Here is a 24,549-nt window from a genome sequence, read left to right on the forward strand (position 1 = left end):
GGGTAAACTCTCAGCTGGTTGGTGTCAAAGGTGGTTGTGGTTGTTGGAGGTCAATCATCTCAGTTGTTGGACATCACTACAGGAGTTCCTCAAGATAGTGTCCTAGGCCCAACCATCTTCAGCTGCTTCATCAATGACTTTCCTTCCATCATATGGTCAGAAGTGGGGAAGGTCGCTGACTTTTTCTTAATGTTCAGCACCACCTGTGACTCCTCAGGTACTGAAGCAGTCCATGTCCAAATGCAGCAAGACCTGGGCAACACTCAGGCTTAGGCTGACCAGTGGCAAGGAACATTCGTGCCACAAAAGAGAATCTAACCATTGCTTGACATTCAATTACATTACCATTGCTGAATCCCCCATTATCAATATCCTGGGGGTTGCCATTGACCAGAAAGTGAACTGAACTAGCCATATAAATACTGTGGCTAAAAGAGGCTGGGAATCCTGCAGCGAGTAACTCACTTCCTTACTCCCCAAAACCATCCACCATCTACAAGGCACAAATCAGGAGTGTGATGGAATATTCTCCACTTGTCTGGATGTGTGCAGCTCCATCAACACTCAAGAAATTCGACACCATCCAGGACAAAGCAGCCCACTTGATTGGCACCCCATCAACAAATATTCACTCTGTCCACCGTTGACACACAGTAGCAGCAGTGTGTACTATCCACAAGATGCACTGCAGGAACCCACCAAGGTTCCTTAGAATGCACTTTCCAAACCCGTGATTGCTATCATCTAGAAGGATAAGGTCAGCAGACACAGGGACGTCATCATCTAGATGTAGGTATGGGAGAAGACACTTAAAAATGGAGGTGCCCTCTCTCCAACTTTTTTAAGTTTAAAAAACTAGCTTTTGCAGCTAGGTCACGGCTGTAGTGGGAGACTCCCTCTACAGAACAGCCTGCGGCTGCTGCAGCACCCAGGCAGGCAGGCAGGAAGGCCGTTTTAGAAGAAAAGCAAAATACTGTGGATGCTGGAAATATGAAACAAAAACAAAAAATGCAGGAAAAGCTCAGCAGGACCTGCATGAGCCCCAGTTATGCCTGTCTCTTTATAGGTATGTGGAATTTTCCTTGTTCCAGTCCTACTCAGGCCCCCTCCCACAACTCTTTCTTCGGTACATTGATGACTGTTTTGGTGCCACTTCATGTTCCCGTCTGGACCTGGAAAAATGCATCAATTTTGCTTCCAATTTCCACCCCTCCATTACTTTCGCATGGTCCATCTCCGACACTTCCCTTCCTTGACCTCTGTCTCAATGCTGGTGATAGACTGTCCACCAATATTCATTACAAACCCACTGACTCCCACAGCTACCTCGATTACAGTTCCTCACAACCTGCTTCCTGTAAGGGCTCCATCCTTTTCTCTCAGTTCCTTTGCCTCTGTCGCATCTGTTCCGATGATGCCACTTTCCAGAACAGTGCTCCTGACATGTCTTCCTTCTCCCTTAACTGAGGTTTCCCATCCACAGTGGTTGACAGGGTCCTCAACCGTGTCTGACCCATTTCCCTTGCTTCTACCCTCACACCTTCCTCTCCCTCCCAGAACCATAATAGGGTCCTTCTTGTCCTCACTTTTCACCACATCAGCCTCCACATTCAAAGGATCATCCTCTGCCATTTCTGCCAACTCCAGCATGATGCCACCAGCAAACACATCTTCCCTTCGCCCCCAACCCCCATTCGAGTACACCCTTGACCACTCCTCCATCACCCCCAACACCTCAAACCCCTCCCACAGCACCTTCCCATACAATTGCAGAAGGTGCAATATCTGCCCCTTTACTTACCCCATCCTCACCATCCAAGGGCCCAAACACACCTTTCAAATGAAGCAGCACTTCACTTGCACCACCTTCTTCAATTTGGTCTACTGCATTTGCTGCTCCCAATGTGGCCTCCTCTACACTGGGGAGACCAAACGCAGACTGGGTGACCACTTTGCAAAACACCTTCGGCCTGTCCGCAAGCATGATCCAGACCTTCCTGTTGCTTACCATTGCAACACACTAGCCTGCTCTCATGGCCACATGTCCGTCCTTGGACTGCTGCAATGTTCCAGTGATGCTCAATGCGAACTGGAGGAACAGCGGAACAGCACCTTATCTTGTGATTAGGCATTTTACAGCCTTCCGGACTTAATTTTGAGTTCAGCAACTTCAGACCATGAACTCTCTCCTCCATTCCCACCCCTTTCTGATCTCTCCCCTCCCCCCCCACCCCCACCTTTTTCTTATTAATTTCTGTTTTTTAATTTTTGTTTATTTTAATTTTTTCCCCACTTTCATTATTATTTTTCATTATTCATTGTTTTATCCTCAGCTTTTAGCCTTTTCGATCTTTTTTTCCCACCACTGCCCCTTCCCCCCACTCCCACTAGGGCCATCTGTCACTTTCCAGAGTGCTTACCCTGGTCCTGCCATTATCACATTCTGCTTTCCACTCTTAATGTCACCATTAGCACCTCCTTTAGCCAGAACCACCAATATTAACAACCCTTTGACCTTTTGTTTATGACATCTTTCACAATCTCTCCTTTGCCTCCACCTATTGCTGGCCTTCTACCCCACTTCACCTGTTCTGCCCCTCCTTAAACAGTATATATTTCACCACATTTCTACTTCCCTTCAGCTCTGAAGAAGAGTCATAAGGACTCGAAACGTTAGCTCTGCCTTTCTCTCTACAGTTGCTGTCAGACCTGTAGAGTTTTTCCAGCATTTTGTATTTTTGTGTAGGAAGGCCCTGATGCCTCCCCGTCACTCATATTGTTACCACAGAAATGGCCCAGGGGCAGGATGCAGTTGGGGAATCAGCATGCAGGCTGGCTGTGCAATTTTTGGCTCCCACCTCATTCCAATCCCTGCTTCGGCTGGGCCTAAGAATCAAGCCCATTGAGCTGGGTTTCACTTATGGAAGTACTCTGAGATAGCACATATGAAAAAAAATCCAAGTCCTTATTTTACAATATTGAAAAGATTATTGAGGCGCCCCTGGTGTAGGTTTACCTATACCAATAACTAGGGTTGGGCTATACAGAATATTTTGATGTGAGTTTCTCCCCTAATTTGCATAATTTACTAGCGTATGAAAAGCTTTGTCTGTAAAACAATTGATTGAGGAGCAGTAAATCCAGTCTGGCGGCAGTTTTTCAAGGGTAGCGTACCATTATTAGTGCAGGTTTTTTTTTAGTGATTGCAAATGTTAGCTAATTGTTCATGATGGTTTAATAAAGACATGGGCAACACAGCCCCTTTTGATGCTGAAGGGTTGCTTGCTTCAGGATATATGCCCAAGCAAGCTGATCCTATTTACCTGTTTTTATTCATTTACGGGATGTAGGCGCTGCTAGCTAGGCCAGCCTTTATTGTCCATCCCTAATTGCCCTTGAGAAGGTGGTGGTGAGCTGCCTTGTTGAACCGCTGCAATCCCTGAGGTGTAGGTCCACAGTGCTTTTAGGGAGGGAGTTCCAGGATTTTGACCTAGTGACAGTAAAGGAATGGTGATATATTTTCAAGTCAGGATGGTGAGTGGCTTGGAGGAGAACTTCCAGGTGGTGGTGTTCCCATGTATCTGCAGCCCTTGTCCTTCTGGATGGTAGTGGTTGTGGGTTAGGAAGGTGCTGCCCAAGGACACTTGGTGAGTTTCTGCAGTGCATCTTGTAGATGGTAAACACTGCTGCTACTGTGCGTCAGAGATGGTGGGAGTGAAAGTGAACTTCAGGTAAAAGTATAAAAGCTGAAGGAGGGAGGTTGGCCACTGATTATTGCAGTCACCCAGTTGACTGGCTTCATATGAGGAAGAAGTTGACTGCTTACAGGTGGAAGGCAACAGAAATTTTGTAGCTGAATTGCACTTACAACGATTATTAGATCTATCATATATGACACAAAATTGAAATTGGGACCTTTGTCCTTCTGCGATGTATCATTTGAAGCATTGTGCACAACTGTTGCCTTTTTGTTTGGAATACTTCACAATGCCAAAGCTTTACACGCAGGCCCCAATCTTTATGGGGAGGCAGGAAAGGAGCAGGGCCTGTGACTTGTCAGAAGTCTAGAAAAACTGAAGCAGAGATCTTGATGAATTTAATGGCAGGAACCCATTTTAATTTTTTAGTCAGTTTGCTCCATAGCAGCCAGCAAGATGAGAGGCTGGCTAGCTGCCAGGTGAGAAAGCCTGCTGTTGAACAATCATCTGAGACTTGAGGGAAGATTGCAAAGGGGGTATAGGCAGATAGAAACTTTGGATTGTGAGGAAAGGGGTGTTCAGTCGTATTAGGAATGCAGCTCGTGACAGTTTAGTTTGGGGAACTGAGGGTGAAGCACTCCTGCTTCTCTTGGACTACAAGCAGTGCTTGAACTTGCCAAATCCCTTTAGCTGCCTGGTTTTCTGTGGCCCAGGAAACCCAGCTTTCAGTTGCTAAATCCAAATTGCTGCTAAAATCAGATGCATACAACCTTATTTAAATATTCTAATTACTGACCTGCCTCTGAGGAGCAGGTTATTCATCTGACCCACAAACTGCCTGCCGTTGTGAAAGTGGAAGCAGGCACATTCATGGCTGGTTGGAGTCAGGTTTCCCATTTTTAAGAACTTACCTGCCCATCTGAGGTGTTCAGATTCACCCCACAGCTTTTTGAAGATGGAAGTTGCAGCCAAGAAATACTGTAATGAAAATACTAAATGTTAGAGGAAATATTTGTGTGTTGTATTAGTTACTGAGATAGACAAACTCACTACATTATCATAACTTGAATTAGACCTAATTTGAAGAAACATGCATTTGTTTATATAAGAGGTTTAACACTAATTTCGACACCTATGCAAGCTTAAAACTGGACGAATTGATTTGCTGAGGTGTCTACTTTTCTACTGTGTGTAGTTTTGTGCATAGTGTCAGTAATGATAATTTCAGAGGACAATCCACTTCTTCCAAGAGCTCTCTGCCCAATGTTTCTTTCAAATAATGTTGGCTTACCGTACAATGCAAGCATCATGGCTGCCTCCTGGTTAGTTGTCACAGGAGAGCTCTGGGAAGCATGTAGAATTGGTTTTGGATTTCTTTAGAGCTGGGAAGCATAATGGGCCAAATGACTTCCTTCTATACTGCAAATGAATGGGATTCTATGGTCCATGTCACTTTGATTTATCATTCCACTTTCATTCAGTGCTTTCACAGCAATTACCAGAGAATTGTATTTACAGCTTAATCCTTCAGCTATCTTGCACTGCTGCTCCTATCGTCTCAGTCTTTAATAGGTTTAAAGATTCATATGCATAGTCAGCTCCAAATACTTTTATCATGCTGAAGTCATTCATGTTTTCTCTAAGTGATGCTCGTGGCTGTTGGTTCATGGTTTATCTCCTGACCCTTTTCCCATCAACTAGTTAGTTTTGCAGAACTGTACCTTCTCCATATCAATAATCTCCAACATGAATCAACCAATTGTATTCACTTTTGCTGATGATTCTTTAATGATTATGAAACTCAAGCTGTACATTCTAGAAAGAAGACAGGTGTGGAAAATCTATATTAAATATTAAATAATAAGGTAGTCAAGGTGAAATCAAGAACATAATTTTGAAAGAGTAGAATAGGAAGAAATACGTTTAAAATAGTGTAAAAATAATCAGTATTAGAAAGAACATCTTTACTAAAAGTGATAAATGCTTCAAATAAGTTGTCAGGCAGAATAATGGAGTTCGAAATTTTAGGGACATTCAAATTGCAGATTGACGCTTTGGTCATGGAGTTAATATTATTAATGTGGGATCTTTAAAGTTTAAAAAAAGAACTTTTTCTCATCCTTGACTTTTATTTTCAAAATTCAAAGCCTTACAGAGCAAATAGCCATCTTTCCTCACTTGCAATCTTCTTTCTGTTCAGTGGACAGTGAAAATTGTGTTCTTTTCACTTCAAAAACACTGCAGAGCTTATTTTCATTACTCTAATTCCCCAGAAGTGCCAGCATGAAAGACATAGTCAACTTCAAACTTTACAAATATGCTACCATTTAAGTTACAACTTCTTACTCAATTAATTTCCATATATCTAACATCTAAAAGTACTGAGATAAAAACAAAAAAACTGCGGATGCTGGAAATCCAAAACAAAAACAGAATTACCTGGAAAAACTCAGCAGGTCTGGCAGCATCGGCGGAGAAGAAAAGAGTTGACGTTTCGAGTCCTCATGACCCTTCAACAGAACTTGAGTTCGAGTCCAAGAAAGAGCTGAAATATAAGCTGGTTTAAGGTGTGTGTGTGGGGGGCGGAGAGATAGACAGAGAGGTGGAGGGGGGGGTGTGGTTGTAGGGACAAACAAGCAGTGATAAAAGCAGATCATCAAAAGATGTCAACGACAATAGTACAATAGAACACATAGATGTTGAAGCTAAAGTTGGTGATATTATCTAAACGAATGTGCTAATTAAGAATGGATGGTAGGGCACTCAAGGTATAGCTCTAGTGGGTTTTTTTTTAATAATGGAAATAGGTGGGAAAAGGAAAATCTTTATAATTTATTGGAAAAAAAAAAGGAAGGGGGAAACAGAAAGGGGATGGGGGAGGGAGCTCACGACCTAAAGTTGTTGAATTCAATATTCAGTCCGGAAGGCTGTAAAGTCCCTAGTCGGAAGATGAGGTGTTATTCCTCCAGTTTGCGTTGGGCTTCACTGGAACAATGCAGCAAGCCAAGGACAGACATGTGGGCAAGAGAGCAGGGTGGAGTGTTAAAATGGCAAGCGACAGGGAGGTTTGGGTTATTCTTGCGGACAGACTGCAGGTGTTCTGCAAAGCGGTCGCCCAGTTTACGTTTGATCTCTCCAATGTAGAGGAGACCACATTGGGAGCAACGAATGCAGTAGACTAAGTTGGGGGAAATGCAAGTGAAATGCTGCTTCACTTGAAAGGAGTGTTTGGGTCCTTGGACAGTGAGGAGAGAGGAAGTGAAGGGGCAGGTGTTGCATCTTTTGCGTGGGCATGGGGTTGTGCCATAGGAGGGGGTTGAGGAGTAGAGGGTGATGGAGGAGTGGACCAGGGTGTCCCGGAGGCAGCAATCCCTACGGAATGCCAATAAGGGGGGTGAAGGGAAGATGTGTTTGGTGGTGGCATCATGCTGGAGTTGGCGGAAATGACGGAGGATGATCCTTTGAATGCGGAGGCTGGTGGGGTGATAAGTGAGGACAAGGGGGACCCTATCATGTTTCTGGGAGGGAGAAGAAGGCGTGAGGGCGGATGCGCTGGAGATGGGCCGGACACGGTTGAGGGCCCTGTCAACGACCGTGGGTGGAAAACCTCGGTTAAGGAAGAAGGAGGACATGTCAGAGGAACTGTTTTTGAATGTAGCATCATCGGAACAGATGCGACGGAGGCGAAGGAACTGAGAGAATGGGATGGAGTCCTTACAGGAAGCGGGGTGTGAGGAGCTGTAGTCGAGATAGCTGTGGGAGTCGGTGGGTTTGTAATGGATATTGGTGGACAGTCTATCACCAGAGATTGAGACAGAGAGGTCAAGGAAGGGAAGTGTCAGAGATGGACCACGTGAAAATGATGGAGGGGTGGAGATTGGAAGCAAAATTAATAACTTTTTCCAAGTCCTGACGAGAGCATGAGGCGGCACCGAAGTAATCATCGATGTACCGGAGAAAGAGTTGTGGAAGGGGGCCGGAGTAGGACTGCAACAAGGAATGTTCCACATACCCCATAAAGAGACAGGCATAGCTGGGGCCCATGCGGGTACCCATAGCCACACCTTTTATTTGGAGGAAGTGAGAGGAGTTGAAGGAGAAATTGTTCAGCGTGAGAACAAGTTCAGCCAGACGGAGGAGAGTAGTGGTGGATGGGGATTGTTCGGGCCTCTGTTCGAGGAAGAAGCTAAGGGCCCTCAGACCATCCTGGTGGGGGATGGAGATGTAGAGGGATTGGACGTCCATGGTGAAGAGGAAGCGGTAGGGGCCAGGGAACTGGAAATTGTTGATGTGACGTAAGGTGTCAGAGGAATCACGGATGTAGGTGGGAAGGGACTGGACAAGGGGAGAGAGAAGGGAGTCAAGATAACGAGAAATGAGTTCTGTGGGGCAGGAGCAAGCTGAGACGATCGGTCTACCGGGGCAGTTCTGTTTGTGGATTTTGGGTAGGAGATAGAAGCGGGCCATCCGAGGTTGGGCGACTATCAGGTTGGAAGCTGTGGGAGGGAGATCCCCAGAGGAGATGAGGTCAGTGACAGTCCTGGAAACAGTGGCTTGATGTTCAGTGGTGGGGTCATGGTCCAGGGAGAGGTAGGAGGAAGTGTCTGCGAGTTGACGCTCAGCCTCCGCGAGGTAGAGGTCAGTGCGCCAGACAACAACAGCACCACCCTTGTCAGCGGGTTTGATGACAATGTCAGGGTTGGACCTGAGAGAATGGAGTGCAGTAAGTTCAGAGAGAGACAGGTTAGAATGGGTGAGAGGAGCAGAGAAATTGAGACGACTAATGTCGCGCCGACAGTTCTCAATGAAAAGATCGAGAGAAGGTAAGAATCCAGAGGGAGGGGCAGTTTTTTTGTTTTAACTCTGTGTTTAATTGACTGCCACTGCTCTTCAAGAAATGCCTACCTCCTTGAAGAAGTTCTGTTCCTCTGCGACAAGATTTCCCTATCTCTCTGTTGCCTTGTTCACCTTCATTGCTTTCCATTTCCCTCCTAGTGTTTGACAAGGTATTTACTAAAACCCGCTTTCACAGCCATATCTCCTTTCTCGGTGACTGTCTCCGTCTCCGACTTACCCCACGTGGATTTCAACTGAAATTCCACCCCTCATGTTTCGAACCCACCCAGGATTACAGGTATCTCCGGGATATAAAACGTTTCTCGGACTGCTGTTCCCGTCACATTCTGAAATCCACTCTCAGTGCCATGCGCCGCCATATGAACACACTCGACCTCTCCCTCCAGCAGCACCGCCGTACCCTTTTTCAAAGCTGCGCATGCCCCCAGTTTCATTTTATCCTTCGGCTCATCCAACGCCTCAACAAGAAACTTTTTCTCTTTCTCTCAAGTGCTAAGGAGCGCAAGCTCCAACAACTCATCGACACCAACACCCATCTAGGACCCTCCACCCCTGCCTGTCCCTCCGTCCCCACCCTTTCTTCCAGTCCCAACCCCAGCCATGTATTCACTATACCCCCTGACCTTCCCCTCTCCGATGCTGAACGTTCAGTGCTCAGCAAAGGACTTAGTTTCATACCCTTACGCCTTCACCTCAATGAATTTTGGGCTCGGCATGATACTGAACTCTTCTTCCGCCGTCTTCGTCTCCGGGCTCACTTCTTTGGGCAGGAGTCCTCTCCCAGTTCAACGGATCCTTTTACCCATCTCCAATATTCTCCCTCCACCTGGACCTCTCCCTCTGGATTCTTACCTTCTCTCGATCTTTTCATTGAGAACTGTCGGCGCGACATTAGTCGTCTCAATTTCTCTGCTCCTCTCACCCATTCTAACCTGTCTCCCTCTGAACTTACTGCACTCCATTCTCTCAGGTCCAACCCTGACATTGTCATCAAACCCGCTGACAAGGGTGGTGCTGTTGTTGTCTGGCGCACTGACCTCTACCTCGCGGAGGCTGAGCGTCAACTCGCAGACACTTCCTCCTACCTCTCCCTGGACCATGACCCCACCACTGAACATCAAGCCACTGTTTCCAGGACTGTCACTGACCTCATCTCCTCTATGGATCTCCCTCCCACAGCTTCCAACCTGATAGTCGCCCAACCTCGGACGGCCCGCTTCTATCTCCTACCCAAAATCCACAAACAGAACTGCCCCGGTAGACCGATCGTCTCAGCTTGCTCCTGCCCCACAGAACTCATTTCTCGTTATCTTGACTCCCTTCTCTCTCCCCTTGTCCAGTCCCTTCCCACCTACATCCGTGATTCCTCTGACACCTTACGTCACATCAACAATTTCCAGTTCCCTGGCCCCTACCGCTTCCTCTTCACCATGGACGTCCAATCCCTCTACACCTCCATCCCCCACCAGGATGGTCTGAGGGCCCTTAGCTTCTTCTTCGAACAGAGGCCCGAACAATCCCCATCCACCACGACTCTCCTCCGTCTGGCTGAACTTGTTCTCACGCTGAACAATTTCTCCTTCAACTCCTCTCACTTCCTCCAAATAAAAGGTGTGGCTATGGGTACCCGCATGGGCCCCAGCTATGCCTGTCTCTTTATGGGGTAGGTGGAACATTCCTTGTTGCAGTCCTACTCCGGCCCCCTTCCACAACTCTTTCTCCGGTACATCGATGATTACTTCGGTGCCGCTTCATGCTCTCGTCAGGACTTGGAAAAATTTATTAATTTTGCTTCCAATCTCCACCCCTCCATCATTTTCACGTGGTCCATCTCTGACACTTCCCTTCCCTTCCTTGACCTCTCTGTCTCAATCTCTGGTGATAGACCGTCCACCAATATCCATTACAAACCCACCGACTCCCACAGCTATCTCGACTACAGCTCCTCACACCCCGCTTCCTGTAAGGACTGCATCCCATTCTCTCAGTTCCTTCGCCTCCGTCGCATCTGTTCCGATGATGCTACATTCAAAAACAGTTCCCCTGACATGTCCTCCTTCTTCCTTCTTCCTTAACCGAGGTTTTCCACCCACGGTCGTTGACAGGGCCCTCAACCGTGTCCGGCCCATCTCCCACGCATCCGCCCTCACGCCTTCTCCTCCCTCCCAGAAACATGATAGGGTCCCCCTTGTCCTCACTTATCACCCCACCAGCCTCCGCATTCAAAGGATCATCCTCCGCCATTTCCGCCAACTCCAGCATGATGCCACCACCAAACACATCTTCCCTTCACCCCCCTTATCGGCATTCCGTAGGGATCGCTCCCTCCGGGACACCCTGGTCCACTCCTCCATCACCCTCTACTCCTCAACCCCCTCCTATGGCACAACCCCATGCCCACGCAAAAGATGCAACACCTGCCCCTTCACTTCCTCTCTCCTCGCCGTCCAAGGACCCAAACACTCCTTTCAAGTGAAGCAGCATTTCACTTGCATTTCCCCCAACTTAGTCTACTGCATTCGTTGCTCCCAATGTGGTCACCTCTACATTGGAGAGACCAAACGTAAACTGGGCGACCGCTTTGCAGAACACCTGTGGTCTGTCCGCAAGAATGACCCAAACCTCCCTGTCGCTTGCCATTTTAACACTCCACCCTGTTCTCTTGCCCACATGTCTGTCCTTGGCTTGCTGCATTGTTCCAGTGAAGCCCAACGCAAACTGGAGGAACAACACCTCATCTTCCGACTAGGGACTTTACAGCCTTCCAGACTGAATATTGAATTCAACAACTTTAGGTCGTGAGCTCCCTCCCCCATCCCCACCCCCTTTCTGTTTCCCCCTTCCTTTTTTTTTTCCAATAAATTATAAAGATTTTCCTTTTCCCACCTATTTCCATTATATAAAAAAAAACCCCACTAGAGCTATACCTTGAGTGCCCTACCATCCATTCTTAATTAGCACATTCGTTTAGATAATATCACCAACTTTAGCTTTAACACCTATGTGTTCTATTGTACTATTGTCGTTGACATCTTTTGATGATCTGCTTCTATCACTGCTTGTTTGTCCCTACAACCACACCCCCCCCCTCCACCTCTCTGTCTCTCTATCTCTCCGCCCCCCACACACACACCTTAAACCAGCTTATATTTCAGCTCTTTCTTGGACTCGAACTCAAGTTCTGTCGAAGGGTCATGAGGACTCGAAACGTCAACTCTTTTCTTCTCCGCCGATGCTGCCATACCTGCTGAGTTTTTCCAGGTAATTCTGTTTTTATCTAAAAGTACTTACTGATTTTGTCATCCGCAACCTTTGAATGACCTAAAATCACCTGAGGGTTAGCAGACCCTACTAAGGATTGACAAGGCGTCTGTTGTTTGGGACTGTGCAAGAAATTATTCCCATTTCAATGCTTTCGATTCTATGCAGCAGCCCCAGACAATGCAGGTTGTGCACTTCTCCACAGATTGTCATGTTGTGGAAGCTGCTGGATCCGTCACCTAATCACTACAACCATTCAATCCCTCAAACCTGTTCTACCATTCAATCAGAGCATGATTGACCAGTCCCATTTATCTACTTTGATCCCTATCCCGTGATATCCTTATTTAACATAAATCTGTCGATCTCAGTCTTGAAAACTTTTTTTTCTCGTTGCTGGCAAGGCCAGCATTTGTTGCCCATTCCTAATTGCTGTTAAGCAGTGGTGGTGAGCCAACTTCTTGAACTGCTGTAGTCCATTTGATGTAGGTACACCCAAAGTGCAGTTAGGGAGTTCCAGGTTTTTGAACCAGTGACAGTGAAAGAACGATGGTATGGTTCCAGATCAGGATGGTGCGTGGGGTTAGGGAAACTTGCAGATGGTGGTGTTCCCATGCACCTGCTCCCTTGTCCTTCTAGGGATAGAGGGCGAGGGTTTGGAAGATGCTGTTGAAGGAGGTTTGGCGAGATGCTGTAATGCTGAGAGTTGCATATGGTACACACTACGGGCACTGTGCACCATAGGTGGAGGGAGTGTAAGTTTGAGGTAATGGAAGGGGGTTCTGAACAAGTGGGCTGCTTTCTCCTGGGTAGTGTTGTTGGAATGCACTCATTAAGGCAAGTGGAGAGTATTCCATCACTATCCTGACTTGTGCTTTGTAGATGGTATAAAGAATGGCAGAGATGATTAAAAGGTTAATCAGGAGAAAGAAATTAGAGTATGAGAGGAAGCTAGCTAGAAATGTAAAAGTTGACAGCAAGAGTTTCCACAGGTATTTAAACAGGAAACGAGTTAGTGAAATGAGTGTTGGTCCTCTAGAGAGTGAGAAGAGGGAGTTAATAGAAGATAATAAGGAACTGGCAGACAAAATGAACAAATATTTAGCCTTTGCCTTCACTATAGAGGATACACAAAAAACATTCCAGTAATAGCTGTGAATCAGGAGGTGGAGGGGAGAGAGGACCTGGGTGAAATTACAATCACTAGGGAAGTGGTACAGCCAAATCTCCAGGTCCAGATGGACTTCATCCTAGGTTCTTAAAAGAGGGTGGCTAATGAGGTAATAGATGTGTTGGTGCTAATGTTCTGAAATTCCCCAGATTCTGGAAAGGTTCCATCGGACAGGAAAGTGGCAAATATAACCCCTCAAGATGGGGGGGAGGCAGAAAACAGGAAACTGTAGGCCAGTTAGATTGATGCCTGTCATGGGGAACGTGTTAGAGTCGATCATTAAAGAGGTTATAGCTGGGCACTTAGAAAAACACAAGTTAATTTGGAAGAGTCAACATGGTTTTGTGAAAAGGGAATTATGTTTAACCAACTTGTCAGAGTTCTTTGAAGGAGTAACGTGTGCTGTGGATAAAGGGGAGCCGCGGATGTACTGTACTTGGATTTCCAGAAGGCAATTGATAAGGTGTCTGAACTCCAGAGGTGAAAGTGACTGCCCTTGACATCAAGGCATCATTTGACCGAGTGTGGCATCAAGGAGCCCTAGCAAAACTGGAGTCAATGGTAATCGGGGCAAACTCTCCACGGTTGGAGTCATACCTAACACAAAGGAAAATTGGTTGTGGTTGTTAGAGGTCAGTCATCTCAGCTCCAGGGCTTCACTGCAGGAGTTCCTCAGGGTAGTATCCTCAGCCCAACCATCTTCAGCTGCTTTATCAATGATCTTCCTTCCATCATAAGGCCAGAAGGGGGGGGGTGTTTTACTGATACTTGTATAGTGTTCAGCACCATTTGTGACTCCTCAACTACTAAAGCAGCCATGTCCAAATGCAGACAATATCCAGGCTAGGGTTGACAAGTGGCAAGCAACATTCATGCCACGCAGTGCTAGGCAATGCCATTTCCAACAAGAGAGAATCTATCCATCGCCCATTGACATTTAATGTCATTGCCATCGCTGAATACCCCACTACCAACACCCTGGGGGTTGCCATTGACCAAAAACTGAACTGGACTAGCCATATAACTTTTTAAATAAATCATTTACAAGATGTGGGCATCACTGGCTAGGTCAGCATTTATTGTCCATCCCTAATTGTCCCTTGAACCAAGTGGCTTGCTCGGCCATTTCATAGGGGCAGTTAAGAGTGAACCATATTGCAGTGGGCCTGGAGTCACATGTAGGCCGGACTGGGCAAGGATGGCAGATTTCCTTCCCGGAAGGGCAGTAGTGAACTAGAGGAGTTTTTATAACAATCGACAATGGTTTTGTGGTGATCATCATCGATTTGGGATTTTTTTATTGAATTCTTTCGTGGTGGGATTTGAACCCCGGTCCCCAGGACATTACCCTGGGTTGCTGGATTATCAGTCAAGTGATAATACCACCACACCATTGTCTCCTTCAGTACTGTGACTGCAAGAGCAGGTCAGAGGCTGGGAATCCTGCGACAAGTAACTCACCTCCTGACTCCCCAGAGCCTGTCCACCATCTACAAGGCACAAGTCAGAAGTGTGATAGAATACTCTCCACTTGCCTGGATGAGTGCAGCTCCAACAGCACTCAAGAAGCTTGACACCTTCCAGGACAAAGCAGCCCGCTTGATTGGCACCACGTCCACAAACATTCATTCCCTCCACCACCGAAGCAGCATCTGCAAGGAACTCACCAAGGCTCCTTAGACAGCACCTTCCAAACCTATGACCACTACCTTCTATAAGGACAAGGGCAGCAGATACATGGGAACACCACCACCTGGAAGTTCCCCTCCAAGTCACTCACCATCCTGACTTGAAAATATATTGTCATTCCTTCACTGCTGGGTCAAAATCCTGGAACCCCCTTCCTAACAGCACTGTTAGTGTACCTATGCCACTTGGACTGCATTGTTAAAGAAGGCAGCTCACCACCACCTTCTCAAGGGCAACTAGGAATGGGCAATAAATGCTGGCCCAGCCAGCAAAGCCCACATCCCATGAATGAATTAAAAAAAAGGTTGTGTGACATTAGTGTTCCTTGTCACATATCAGCCCAGGCCAGTTGTCCAGTTCTATGTGGACATAGACTGCTTCATTATCGGAGGAGCCCAAATGGCACTGAACACTGTGCTATCATCATCACTCTGACCTTGTGATGGAGGGAAGATCATTGATGAAGCAGTTAAAAGTAGTGGGTCCTACAGGACACTACCCTGAGGAACTTGTGCAATGATACCCTGGGACAGATGATGTCTGGTGCAGACATGATGGGCCAGTGGCCGCTTTCTGTGCTGTAAACCTCCTATGATTGGCCTCAAGCAACCATAAACAAGTGGAGATTTTACCCCCAATTCCATTGACTTCACTGTTGCTTGGGCTTATCGATGACACACATGGTCAAATGCTGTGTTGTTTGTCTGCACTGGAGTGCTGCTTAGGGCTGCAGTAGAGTGCTTAAGTTGGAGTTTGGTGACTGATGGAATTTAAAGGTTAATTTCTATCTAAAGTCTAGTCTTTCTTTAATTTAGTAATTAAATAAAAGTTGCAGTTTGGATTGGAAGAAGGTGAGTTTTAGGCCAGTTTTAAAACAGGGTTCATATAGGCTCTGCTTGCAGCAGCAATTAGTTAATTAGATAACTGGCTGAAACAGGTATTCAGAGGCTAGATTCAGAGACTATAAAAACAGGCCATCTTACAGTGCTGACTTTGGGCTGCAGTAGAGTGCTTAAGTAAGAGTTTGGTGACTGAGGGAATGAGGTGATCCTTTGAGTACCGTGAGTACGGTTGGGTAAGTATTTACTACTTTTATCGCTTGTAGTTTTTAAGGTCTTATTTTGTGGTTCATCGTTTGTAAGGGCTTATATTCTGTAACAAGGAAAGAAGGGCCCTAGAGCAATTGATATTATTTGATATTAAGTATCTTCCAAAAGGTTTAATTTAATTTAAAAGGGTAAGTCATGGCAGGAGAGCTCAAAGCAGTGGTGTGCTCCCCCTACTCTATGTGGGAAGCTGGGAATATTTCCAGGGCCAGCATGTGTGTGGGAAGTGTCTCCAGCTGCAGCTCCTGGAAGCCTGGGTTTCGGAGCTGGAATGGCGGTTGGGAGCACTGGAGCATCCACGAGGCGGAGAGTATTATGCATAGCACGTATAGAGAGTTGGTCACACTGCAGGCGAAGAGTCCACAGGCAGGAAGGGAATGGGTGACCACCAGGCAAAGCAAGAAGACTAGGCAGGCAGTGCAGGAATCTCCTGTGGCTATTCCTCTGCAAAACAGATATACCATTTTGGTTACTGTGGTGGGGTATGGCCTCTCAGGGGAAAGCAGCAACAGGCAAATTTGTTGCACTACGGTTGGCTCTGCTGCACAGGGGAGGAGTAAAAAGTGTGGGAATGCAATAGTTATAGGGGATTCAATTGTAAGGGGAAGAGATAGGTATTTCTGTGGCTGCAAACGAGACTCGAAGATGGTATGTTGCCTCCCTGGTGCTAGGATCAAGGATGTCTGAGTGGCTACAGGACATTCTGAAGGGGAAGGGTGAATAGCCAGTGGCCATGGTACACATTGGTACAAACGACATAGGTTAAAAAAAAGGGATGAGGTCCTAAAAACAGAATATAGGGAGTTAGGAAGTGAGTTGAAAAGTTGAAAAAAGGTAGTGATCTCAGGATTACTACCAGTACCACGTGCTAGTCAGAATAGAAATAGCAGGATTGATCGGATGAATACACGGCTGAAGAGCTGGTGTGAGGGAGAGGGTCTCAGATTCTTGCGACACTGGGACAAGTCCTTGGGGAGGTGGGACCGGTACAAACTGGAGGAGTTACACCTGGGCAGGACCGGGATTGATGTCCTAGGGGGAATGATTGCTAGAGTGGTTGGGGAGGGTTTAAACTGAAATGGCAGGGGGATAGGAACCCATGCAAGGAGTCAGAGGAGGGGGAATCAAGGACAAGAGCCAAAGTCAGAAAGGGGAATAAAAAAAGTGATAGGCAGAGAAATCAACGGCAAGAATCAAACTGGGCCTCAGTGAAAAATAGCAGGAACGGGACAAGTAATTTTAAAAAGACAAGCCTTCAGGCTTTGTGCCTTAACGAGAGGAGCATTCGCAATTAAGTGGATGAGTTAACCGTGCAAATAGATGTAAACAGGTATGATATAGTCAGGATTACAGAGACATGGCTGCACGGTGACCAGGGATGGGAACTAAATATCCAGGGGTATTCAGTATTTAGGAAGGACAGACAAGAAGGAGAAGGCGGTGGAGTTGCATTGCTGGTTAACGAGGAAATAGGCGCAATAGTGAGGAAAAATATTAGCTCCAACGATATGGAATCTGTATGGGTAGAGCTGAGAAATGCTAAGGGGCAAAAAAATGTTAGGGGGGATTAGATATAGACCCCCAAATTGTGGTGGTGATATTGGGAATGGCATTAAGCAGGAAATTAGAGATGCATGCAATAAAGGAACATCTGTAATTATGGGTGTCTTAATTCTGCAGATAGGTTGAGCAAATCAAATTAGTAAGAATACGGTAGAGGAGGAATTCCTGGAGTGTATACAGGATGGTTTTCTGGACCAATATGTTGAGGAACCAACTAGAGAACAGGCCTTCCTAGACTGGGTATTGTGTAATGAGAAAGGAATAATTGGCAATCTAGTTGTGTGAGGCCCCTTGGGGATAAGCGATATGTGATAGAATTTTTCTTCAAGATGGATAGAGATGTTGTTGATTGTGAGAATAGGATCCTGAATCTTAAAGGAAACTATGATGGCATGAGGCGCGAGTTGGCCATGATGGATTGGGAAATGTTACTTAAAGGGATGACAGTGGATAGGCAATGGCAAACGTTCAAAGAATGCATGGGTGAACTGCAACAATTGTTTATTCCTGTCTGGCGCAAAAGTAAAACAGGAAAGGTGGCCAAACCATGGCTTACAAGGGAAATTAGAGATAGTATAAGATCCAAGGAAGAGGCATACAAATTGGCCCGAGAAAACAACAGACCTGAGGATTGGGAGCAGTTTAGAATTCAGCAAAGGATGACTAAGGGATTGATTAAGAAGGGGAAAATAGAGTATGAGAGTAAGCTTGCGGGGAACATAAAAACTGACTGTAAAGGTTTCTATAGGTATGTGAAAAGAAGAAGACTGGTGAAGACAAATGTAGGTCCCTTACAGTCAGAAACAGGGGAATTTATAATGGGGAACAAAGAAATGGCTGACCAACTAAATACATACTTTGGTTCTGCCTTCACAAAGGAGGACACAAATAACATACCAGAAATGTTGGGGAGCACAGGGTTTAGTGAGAGGGAGAAACTGGAAGAAATCAATATTAGTAGGGAAACGGTGTTGGGAAATTGATGGGATTGAAGGCTGATAAATCCCAGGGCCTGATAATCTACATCCCAGAGTACTTAAGGAAGTAGCCCTCGAAATAGTGGATTCATTGGTGGTCATCTTCCGAGATTCTATAGATTCTGGAACAGTTCCTACAGGTTGGAGGGTAGCTAATATAACCCCACTATTTACAAAGGCGGTGGGGGGGGGGTAGAGAGAAAACAGGGAATTATAGACCAATCAGCCTGACCTTGGTAGTGGGGAAAATTCTAGAGTCCATTATAAAAGATTTAATAACTAAGCACTTGGAAAAAAAGTGGCAGAATCAGACAAGAGTCAGCATGGATTTACGAAAGGGAAATCATGCTTGACAAATCTACTGGAATTTTTCGAGAATGTAACTAGTAGACTTGATGAGGTGAAGCCTGTGGATGTGGTTTATTTGGACTTTTAGAAGGCTTTCGACAGAGTCCCACATATGAGATTAGCGAGTAATATTAAAGTGCATGGGATTGGGGATAGTGTATTGAGATGGGTAGAAAATTGGTTGGCAGACAGGAAACAGAGTAGGAATAAACGGGTCTTTTTCTGAATGGCAGGCAGTGACTAGTGGGGTACTGCAGGGATCGGTGCTGGCACCCCAGCTATTCACAATATATATTAATGATTTAGATGTAATATCTCCAAATTTGCAGATGACACAAAGCTGGGTGGGAGGGTGAGCTGTGAGGAGGATGCAGAGATGCTTCAGTGTGATTTGGACAAGCTGAGTATAGTGGGCAAATACATGGCAGATGCAGTATAATGTGGATATATGTGAAGTTATCCACTTTGGTAGCAAAAACAGGAAGGCAGATTATTGTCTGAATGGCTATAAATTGAGAGAGGGGAATGTGCAACGAGACCTGGGTGTCCTCGTACACCAGCCGCTGAAGGTAAGCATGCAGGTGCAGCAGGTGGTAAAGAAGGCAAATGGTATGTTGGTTTTCATAGCCAGAGGATTTGTGTACAGGAGCAGGGATGTCTTGCTGTAATTATACAGGGCCTTGGTGAGACTACACCTGGAATATTATGTACAGTTTTGGTCTCCTTATCTGAGGAAGGATGTTCTTGCTATAGAGGGAATGCAATGAAGGTTTACCAGACTGATTGCTGTGATAGTGGGACTGACATATGAGGAGAGATTAAGTCAATTAGGATTATATTCACTGGAGTTCAGAAGAATGAGGTGGGATCTCATAGAAATCTATAAAATTCTAACAGGACCAGTCAGGGTTGATGCAGGAAGGATGTTCCCAATGGTGGGGGAGTCTAGAATCAGGGGGTCACAGTCTGAGGATATGGGGTAGACCATTTAGGACTGAGTTGAGGAGAAATTTTTTCACCCAGAGAGTGGTGAGTCTGTGGAATTTGCTATTACAGAAAGTAGTTGAGGCCAAAACATTGTATGTTTTCAAGAAGGATTAGATATAGCTCTTGGGGCGAAAGTGATTAAAGGATATGGAGAGAAAGCGGGGGCAGGCTATTGAGTTGGATGATCAGCAATGACCATAATGAATGGCAGAGCAGGCTCAAAGGGTCGAATGACCTACACCTGCTCCTATTTTCCATGTTTCTATGTTATCAAGGGCAGTCGCTCTGACCTGATGTCTTGAATTCAACTCTCTTGCCCATGTCCCCACCATACCCATAGCATTTTGGTAGTGCGAATTCTGGATTTCTACTACGTATGGAAAATGTGCTTCCTAATCAGATACTAAATGGCCCAGCTCTAAATTTAAGATTATGTCCCTTTTTTCTTGTTTCCACCACAAACATAAATAACTTCTTTGTCTACCCTATCGAATCTCTTAATCATCTGAAATGGCTCAATTGGATTCATCCTCAATGGTCTTAACCCAAGGGCCTTCCAAACCTAGAAGGACAAGGGCAGCAAATGCATGGGAGCACCACGACCTACAAGCTCCCCTCCAAGCCATGCACCATCCTGACTTGGAACTATATCGCTATTTCTTCACTGTTGCTGGGTCAAAATTCTGGAACTCCCTCCCTAACAGCACGAGAGTGTATCTACATCATGTGGGCTACAGCAGTTCAAGAAGGAAGCTCACCACCACCTTCGCGAGGGGAATTGGGGATGGGCAATAATGCTGGGCTAGCCAGCGACACCCATGTCCTGTGAAAGAATTTTTAAAAATACTTGCTGGGTTTATGCACCTTGTCCTCATAATTCATCACTTTAATCCTGAGTATTGTTCTGTACTGAACCGTTTTCCATGCCAATAAAAGTTATCAGAAAAGAAAATTGGGTGGGTTGTTAAACAGGCTGCCAATTTGTTATTGCTCATTTTGTATTACTATTGAAGATCTATTTCATCTTAATTGTTTTCTAATCTTCCACCAGTTTCTTATCCACACCCCCCACAATTGAGTTTAATTTAATAATCTTCCATGTGGAAAGCCTTTTGTAAATCGCGGCATACCATGTCATAGGACTAACTGCTGTCCACAAGAGTTGTCACTTTCAATGGACTTCTACAGTTTACTCATTCTATCGTTCATATAGCAAGCTTGTAGTGATTGAGGGAATTATTAATCTCTCTCCTCCTCAAGGTGTCATTTGTTCAATCAGCAGTAGTGTGTGGAGCATCCAATCTAGAAAAAAAGATTATCCACTTCATTTAACTCCATCAGAATTATTCCTTGGAACATAGTGAATACGCTAGGCTTTCATTCAGCCATCTTCGAAGCCTGGTCGGAAGTGACATTATTAATTAATTTTCTTTTTGAGGAAATGCCTTTTAGAGAAGAGTGGGGAGCAAATGGAAGCTGGAGGGTCAAGCAAGCCCTTGTATGATGTTGTGTGGGAGCATGGTTGGTCACATGCCTGTTATTTCACAAAACAAGATAAATGAAAATTATTGCTCATGTAATTTTTTTTCAGTAAGGAGTGGTTCTTGCCTGAACCCGCACCCCCAACCCCCCCCAAAAAAAAAAGTGGTGTGTGGAATGTGATACTGTATTGGTTATGGTACTGGGAACTGCAACCCAGAAGTTTGGAGTTCAACTTACACCATTGTTAGGATCTTGTTAGGGACCATAAATGTTTACTGGTATCTGAACACCCTGCAATTAACTATGCCACATGATTTCATGTTTTTTAACAAAAACAAATTTTATTGTATTGGTAAAGCAAAACTTAACAAAACAAACGCCACCAAATTAACATTCTAGATTATAAGGACTTATGCTATAAACTCTAGTTCTACTTTATACTTCGTCTTTTCCCACCCCCCACTACTCAAGAGTTCGCTTAACTTACAAAATCTTGAAGATTCTTTCCTGTGTCCTGGGACCAACCCAAAAGCTTTGTCACAGTCCTCTGAAATTTACTTTAATTCCCCTTCGTATTCCTGCTATTCGTTGAGGTACCAATTATATGGGAACTCTTCCGTTATCGGCTAAGTGAACCTCCTATTTTCTTTAAAGACCTCACAACCATGGACTCTTCATTTCCTTGTCCTGGCTTTTGACTTACATAAACTGTTTTTTCCCAATCTGTTTCCACAAATTCTGTATAGCTTTTTCTAAGCTTCCTATTCAGACTGTCTGTTTTCTGCCGTAAGGCTCTGTGAAGATCACTGCAAATTTCTTCCACTAGCTGCAAGCTACAGCGAACCTCCCAGCTGCTTTTCCCTAATGAAATCCAAACTGAACAGTCTGTTTCTGTCAGCAAAAACACACAGATATATTAAACAAAGGAACATTTCACTCTGACAACTCATCTTCCAGATAACGTGGCATGCTCTTGGATGCTCTCAAACAGAACAGTAAACAAATCATTTTACCTTCCATGCTACTCTTTGATTCTGTAACCCATATGAATAATTTATGTTGCTAATGGAAACATATGAACCCCCTCTCCCAGAATTGCAGGCCTGTTAAGGAACTGTCTTGTTTAAAACCTGGTTTTACCTTCTTATGATCTGGGAGCTACATACATAATTTAAATCTTTTACGGAATTAAGGGCAGACCTTCTGGTTCTATTATGTTAAGATAGACCCCCTATTGTTTATTGCTTTTACAACCCTACCCATGACATTGTACGCTAAACATAGGTTAGTTTTTAACTGTAATTGACTCCAAATTCTTTGAATTGCATTTATTTCACAGTTGCTTATCAGATGCCCCCATTTATCTACATAGAATTATAAGTTATATCCTAAAACATATGAATTTGATATTCACAACACCATGCTAAGTTATGAAATGACAAAAAATCATTTATGGACTGGAACCAGGAAAGCATCACCATGAAAACCACTGAACCTTGTTTTTGGAACAACCCAACCTCTTCAATAATGTCATTCAGGAGTGGGAACCTGTCACTCTGAGGATCATTATATTTCCACACTATGACCATGTGTGATCTCTAAAATGGCTTAATCATTGTAAAAAACCTCAAGACGACAGGCACATATATGCAATAAATGTCTTTTTGTCATCATTGTCACATCCCAGGAGATTTCCTTTTTAATAAGGATTTTTTTTATTGTCATTTTAGTGTTAAAAGTAGAATATCCATTGGAGAACTATTGAATGAAGAAATATTCAGCTCACGAGCAGACTGACACATCCCACGCACAACTTCATTAATCATGGATTACAGTTAGGTCATGAATTTATTAACATCTTGCCTTATCAAGCAGTATTGTTGAATTAATGCTAGTAAGTGCCACATCGGGGAGATTATGAGTTACAAATTTCTATTCACTGGGAATCTGATTAAAACTGTCCACACTCATTTCACTTAGAATCTATAACAGCATCAGAGATATTACAGAATTTGTTCAAACTGAGAAGGACAGTGTGCGTCAGTTCATGCCATTGAATTGCCCCTTCTATTTGTCTTGTTAATAAATTAGCTAAAATATTTTCCTGGTGGCTTTTACTTTTCCCTAACCATCATTATTTATGAAATTATTTACTATAAACTTTGTTTATTTCGATTTTGTTCAATAAGCAATTCAAAGGATTTTGCACAATTAATCTTACTTTAATCTCAACATTCTAGAAATTCTATTGAAACGATGTAAAAGCCACAACTTGTGTTTTCGTACTAAGGGGCCTTTATAGCTTTCTGAATGCAATCACAGTGATGAATTTTCAGCTTGAGAAATTGTAAAAACAAAAATTTAAATAGTAGTGTTTTTTGAAGATCCACATGAATATGTATTTTGATTTGTTACAGAAATTCTACAGTCTTCAAATGATTAATAATCAAAAATGACAATTCATAATTATTTGAATTCACTGCACTTTTAATAAAAATTACATCATAACTGCAGAGTCTTGATTTTAAAATATTAAATAATTTGAGTGGTGTGCAACTCATGGTGGATATGATCTATAATCTTTCTACAGTTTTTTTTTCGTTTATTTTTCAGACAAACTTAGTCCCATTTTGTGATAACGCTCATCAGTATGCTCAGGATGTAGTATTTGCTGCAGTGTTTCCTTTGTATGCTACATGCTTCTATTAGCTGTCAACTTTATACAAAGGATGAGAAAATTACTGCCAATAGAGAAATATTAGGAATCATGCTGAAATTACAGTAGTTATTTTCCCTTGGGGCTTCAACATCTTATGCAAAGACATCAGTATGATCTAAGAATGCTGCCTGCGTGGATAGCTATGTTAGCTTTTGCATTCACGGAGAAAGAAAAGGATATCTACCATTCTGCATTTTTTGTTTTCAATTTAGTGTTATTGCATTACAATATACTGTCTTCAGTGAGAAAGCAGTGAACTCTGAAAACATAAATGACGCAAGATACTGTTTTAAAAAAAAAAATCAATAAATATATAAGCTGTAATTTGTAATCTGGGGAAACATTGTTTTACATATGTTTTTACAATTTCATATTGCACTTTTTTTTTCAGGGAAATGACCCATATCGTTGGCCACTATTTTCCTCTTACCCTTTGCCAAAGTGTTACCTTCGAGAGTCTTTGAAAAACCTTACTCTAAAACAAGGTAAGATGCTAGAAAACTAGTGCATTTGTGGCCAGTGGAGTTCACACTTTGTAATATTTAACGTAATGGGAACAAACAGCCTTACACTTCAGCTAAGGATTGCAAATTACATTCTTTCATACTCTTTACAGGTAACATGATTTTCTCGTATTATTGAAGGAGATGATTATTTTGTGTAGACTGCTGTAGATGGAATAAACACCAGT

The 24,549-nt window shown here is 44.1% G+C and overlaps 1 protein-coding gene across 11 annotated transcripts in view; it reads left to right on the forward strand.

Moving 5' to 3' along the window:
- Positions 1–24,549, forward strand: part of tbc1d32 (TBC1 domain family, member 32) — a 418,366-nt gene that overhangs the window by 240,189 nt on the left and 153,628 nt on the right. For all 11 annotated transcript variants that reach the window (XR_005942968.1, XR_005942970.1, XR_005942972.1 and 8 more), the window contains one exon: positions 24,250–24,343. Coding sequence is in view for 6 of the 11 variants with exons in the window: in XM_041187465.1 (XP_041043399.1) it covers positions 24,250–24,343 (94 nt within the window). In the remaining 5 variants the exon portion in view is untranslated. The remainder of the gene's footprint in view (positions 1–24,249; positions 24,344–24,549) is intronic.

This window comes from Carcharodon carcharias, chromosome 5 (assembly GCF_017639515.1).
Source record: "Carcharodon carcharias isolate sCarCar2 chromosome 5, sCarCar2.pri, whole genome shotgun sequence".
NCBI lineage: Eukaryota > Metazoa > Chordata > Chondrichthyes > Lamniformes > Lamnidae > Carcharodon > Carcharodon carcharias.